Source organism: Nycticebus coucang, chromosome 11 (genome assembly GCF_027406575.1).
Source record: "Nycticebus coucang isolate mNycCou1 chromosome 11, mNycCou1.pri, whole genome shotgun sequence".
Classification (NCBI taxonomy): domain Eukaryota; kingdom Metazoa; phylum Chordata; class Mammalia; order Primates; family Lorisidae; genus Nycticebus; species Nycticebus coucang.
The window spans coordinates 43,262,019-43,267,224 of NC_069790.1; the positions used below are offsets into that span (position 1 = coordinate 43,262,019).

General features: G+C 37.4%; 1 protein-coding gene across 1 annotated transcript; it reads left to right on the forward strand.

Annotated features, from left to right (window-relative positions):
• Positions 1–520: 520 nt before the first annotated feature.
• SOSTDC1 (sclerostin domain containing 1) lies at positions 521–4,862 on the forward strand. Its single transcript, XM_053609133.1, has 2 exons — positions 521–891; positions 3,424–4,862. The coding sequence occupies exons 1-2, from the start codon at positions 687–689 to the stop codon at positions 3,837–3,839; spliced, it is 621 nt and encodes a 206-aa protein (XP_053465108.1). The 5' UTR covers positions 521–686; the 3' UTR covers positions 3,840–4,862.
• Positions 4,863–5,206: the final 344 nt, after the last annotated feature.

Consider the following 5,206-nt stretch of genomic DNA (forward strand, 5'->3'; position numbering starts at 1 on the left):
TACCTAGCAGCCCAGTAGTTCATGCAGATCAAAGCTGCATTATTTAAGCATGTCCAGGGGGCAGATTTTAGCTCAGTGTCCTATACTTTAAAGAAAAAGACATTGGTTTGCTGCTTGAGGGACAAACTATGTTTAACTAGGTGCTTTAAGCAAGTCCTACAATATTTAAACTCACAGGAATTCCTCCTGTTTTCCGGAAAGAACCCCCTCCCTGCCCCAAATATGTGTCCTCTAAAACCTGAGGGGATTATAGAGGAAAAGCCAATCTCTTCAAATGAACAGCCGTTCAATTAAATTGGATTTTCATTTAAATTGTACCCGACTGTAAACTAGGAAAGGAAAGGAAGTGGCAGAGGAGAGTCTGTCGTTGATATAGAATGTGCCTGCCTGCTTCGGCTCACACACAAGTGATGAAGTCCAAGTCTGAAATTTCAGGCCATTTGTATACCAAGCTCCTCCTTTTCTGCAATCTTCTTTTCCATTGGTAAAATTCTTTTGCAGGGTCATGTAGGGATCCCACCCCTTCTCTGCGTTTTCACTCTGAAGCTCTATAACAACTTTACACCTGAATGAACGCCAAACCTCTGTGGATATATAAAGGGAACCTTGGGAGGAATTTCACAGTTACAGTGCAGAAGCAGAGGGAAAGGAATTAACCAGCTCTCCAGCCAAGCAATCTACTCACCATGCTTCCTCCTGCCATTCATTTCTATCTCATTCCCCTTGCATGCATCCTAATGAAAAGCTGTTTGGCTTTTAAAAATGATGCCACAGAAATCCTTTATTCACATGTGGTTAAACCTGTTTCAGCACACCCCAGCAGCAACAGCACGTTGAATCAAGCCAGAAATGGAGGCAGGCATTTCAGTAACACTGGACTGGATCGGAACAGTAAGTATGTTTTACTTGTATGGATTTTGTCTTTTTCTTTTCTTTCTCTTCTTTCTTTCTTTCCTTCTTTTTCAGTAGCATTATCTCACATTCCTGTAGAATTGTTTTATTGTTAACTAACCTGAACTGTATATTATATAATTTGCTAAACAATCTGGGTTTGCTAAACAATCTGGGAGTAATCTGCTGCATGTGTAGATTGGCACTCTTCCCTGGGTAGTGATTTTAAAGTTAATGTAACTGAAACAGTGATTTGATAATGCAAGCACAGACTTAAGTTTTACCAAGTACCCACAAAGAATTAAACTGTTGCTTCTTGAAAAGTATGCAAAGCAAGGATTTTAGAAAGTATTTTCTACTATGTTAAGTTCAGGTTGTTCTGTCAGTTTATTTCAGGGCATGTGCAATTTTGGTAAAATGTATAAAGGTAACTAAGCTAAAGTGTGTATAAAAAATCACTGGAGGAAAAGGAAGCGTTTGAGGGGGAAAAAATTGTTCACATGGATTTCCAAAACATGTCTTAGGAAATAGTTGAAAGTTTGAATGAAGCTTAATGTAAAAGAGGGATAAAACTGAAAAGGTTGGAGAATCATGTTTTTCTGTAATCATTCTTTATGAACCAGGTCAAAATTTAGGTAATTGTATATTTCTGTGAAAGACTGGGGATATTTTTATAACTTAAGAGATTTAAAATAACAGTACAACAATCAACAATGTTTACAGGGCAACTTTTTTTTAATTCCTTTTCTATTTGCTTAATTGACACACTAGTTGAACACTGGTTAGGGGGATTCAAATTTCTTCTAACTTTTGTTTCAGTTCATTCCTTTAGAAAAGCTCACATGCTAATAATGGTTTTAAGAGAGACAGAAAAAGTGCACAGGAAATCTTACACAAATATTTTGCCCCTCCTTCTTTATTCAACTACTAAAAGTAGTTTTGACCTTTGAAAAGTCAAAGCAAATATGACTGTTAATATCTAAGAATACTAAGGTGTTTTAACTTTACTAAAGATGGTTGACTTTAAGAATGTGGAAACGTTTGATTATTATTGGATTAAGGAGAGATGTGGTGAGCATTCATTGTCAATGAACTGTCATCACAAAAATGCCAAATCTCTATGAATACAGGAACAAAAAGTGAGGCAAATTGAAATCATTTCTGGCTGTTTCCAGGTACATTCCTAAGGCAGCTACTTGAAGGTGAACTGGAATCAGAATCAGGCAAACTGAACACATTATCCAGCCAAATAATTAATCCTTTAAATTTAGTTCCACAACTCTGAATCTATATGCTTGTATGTCTATATACACGTATTTTTCTACAACTATCACATTTCCCTTAATCTATATCTTTAATCTTAGAAATCCTGGGGTACGAAGTAAAACTAATTCAATTTCTTCTTTGAGTTAGCTTTCATTATTCTATGTAGAACCACTTCAAACTCGCTTATAATTTTATTTTTAAAATTTCAACAGCCTATACCTTTAAACATTTTTTTTTCATGGTTAACAAGCCTTGATTTCTTTACAAGCCTGTTACAGGCAATTCTCCTCAAGTTTAGATAACAAAGCAATGGTAAGGAAAACTTCAAATATTATGAGATTAATTTTTGCTTTAATTACATAAGGCATGCAACAAGAAACAGGCAATTAGAGAACATACCTATCAAATCCAAATAACTAAAACAAAAGGTTGCCATGACCTGTATTCAGGAAATGAACACCGTGGTTCCTTTTGCAGTTGTAAATCAGACATGTTAGGCATTTTTCTGCCATAAAATTCATGGAAATGTAGCCAAGTTGTTATGGCAACCATACGTTCCTGATTTAAGGGCTTTTATATTCTCTAAATTTTGAGTTGTAGTGACATTTTCCATTTCAAACATTTTACTGTTTGTATTTTTAAAAGTTAGTTTGGGAATTTATGTTTAAAATGTAGTTATTAAGTTGGATATGCAAAACATCAGAAGGCATTTATGTATGAATGATTCTCTGCAGCTGAATTTTATATTTGAAATAAAATCTTACAGAGTGCATATGCGTTATACGGAATATTTAAATATTTTCCGCATTTTCTCAACGGATTTTTTAGAAACCTAATTAAAATCTCTTGCAGACATTAACCAATATGACCCTTGAGGAAAAGAACATTGAAGTACACTCTTTCAACTCATTGAAGAATGAATATTTACACACAAATGTAAGGGCTGCTAAACCCTTACTGGGGAGTAAGACTAAGAGAATGGGATTTTTTTTAATTTCTAATGAGCAATTAGCTAATGCTACACATTAAAAAAAAAAATCAGGCCCTGATTTTTTTTTCCCCAAAATAGCTATGTAAACTGATGAATTTTCATGAAAGTGTCTCTACAACTGTGTAGGCAGATTTTTGCCTTGTGAAAATAAAGTAGGTGTTCACTCTGTCTGGCAATTTGCTGTCATTTGGATATTATGTTTGTTATTGCAAATTACTTTTTTAAAAAAGTAACTTGTTTTTTGTCTCTGATGCATTCTTTTCCATTTCCTGCAGCTCCGGTTCAAGTGGGTTGCCGGGAGCTGCGTTCCACCAAATACATCTCCGACGGCCAGTGCACCAGCATCAGCCCTCTGAAGGAGCTGGTGTGTGCTGGTGAGTGCCTGCCGCTGCCCGTGCTCCCTAACTGGATCGGAGGCGGCTACGGAACCAAGTACTGGAGCAGGAGGAGCTCCCAGGAGTGGAGGTGTGTCAACGACAAAACGCGCACCCAGAGAATCCAGCTGCAGTGCCAAGATGGCAGCACGCGCACCTACAAGATCACAGTAGTCACCGCCTGCAAGTGCAAGAGGTACACCCGGCAGCACAATGAATCCAGTCACAACTTTGAGAGCGTGTCTCCTGCCAAGCCAGCCCCGCATCACAGAGAGCGGAAAAGAGCCAGCAAACCCGGCAAGCACAGCATGAGTTAGAACTCAGACTTCCAGAGCTGGACTGACTAGCAACCATCTGCTTTACAGATTTGATTGCTTGGAAGACCCAAGCCTGCCACTGCTATTTTCTCACTTGAAAGTATTATGCTTTCTGCTTTGATCAAACCCAGCAAGCTGTCCTGAGTATCAGGACCTTCTCTGGGAATAGTTCTTCCTTTTCAAGTTTTTCAAGATGTACATATATCCATGAATGCAATTTGCATTTAAATTCCACGCATCCTGTAGTTTTCACTCCCCGTCGTTGTTCTTATAATATATTCTTGACCCTATAGACGTGGCTGAATCATTACATTTTAAAACAGAAAAAAGGCCTCTCAGTTACCTGCCATCCTAACCCATTCCTGCCCCCCAAACCTCTTCAAAACAGAAAAGTTAAAAAAAAAAAAAGTGGCCACGAATCTTCACAGTAACATTTTAGGAAAGCGCTTTTTGGTAACCTTCATGGGAACAGTTTAGCGGCCATGATCGATCTTCCTTTGAAAAAGGATGAAAGACCTTGTGACATTTCACTTCAAAATAAGCCCTGTAGCTTTTTACAGTCGTATAGTATGAAATTATACCCTGCATGCTGACCCTCGCTTGGAATGGAATGCCAGAAATGCATGGCAGCAGCTAAGATGTAAAGCGATTAACTATTTATTTGTCAATGTTATTATTTAATGAGCTTTCACATGTGATTTTTTTCAAAATATTAATTTTTTATGTTTTGAATCTTTTTCATGTACCTAAATATTTTCCTATATGATTTGTGGTTTATCTAGAAGTATGAAAATACATGTTGTAGATATGTAAAATAAATGTTAGTCTCCTTATGACACGTTTCATAATGAACTTTATCAATAGATAAAGTTTAAATCTATCTGTTGGATCTGTTTAAATCAATAAGATGCTTTGTAAAGCTGGAATATGTAATACTTTCTTGTTTAGTCTGTGCAATCAGAAGGTGCTTTGACCTTCAATGCCACTGGTTTCTTTTGAAAAAATAAATACTGCTAAAAGTTATTGTCCTCACCTCTAACATGTATAAAAGGATACATGTTTGGGCCAGGTGTGGTGGTTCACATCTGTGATTCTGGCACTCTTGTGAGGCTAAGGCGGGTGGATTGCCTGAGCTCAGGAGTTCCAGATCAGCTTGAGCAAGAGTGAGACCCCATCTCTAAAAATAACTGGGCATTCTAGTGGGCACCTGTAGTCCTAGCTACTAAGGAGGCTGAGGCAAGTGAATCACTTGAGCCCAAGAGTCTGAGGTTGCTGTGAGCTATGATGCCATGGCACTCTACCAAGGGCAACAAAGTGAGACCTGTCTTGAAAAGAAAAAAAGAAAGTGTTTGCAAAAATTGTAAAAT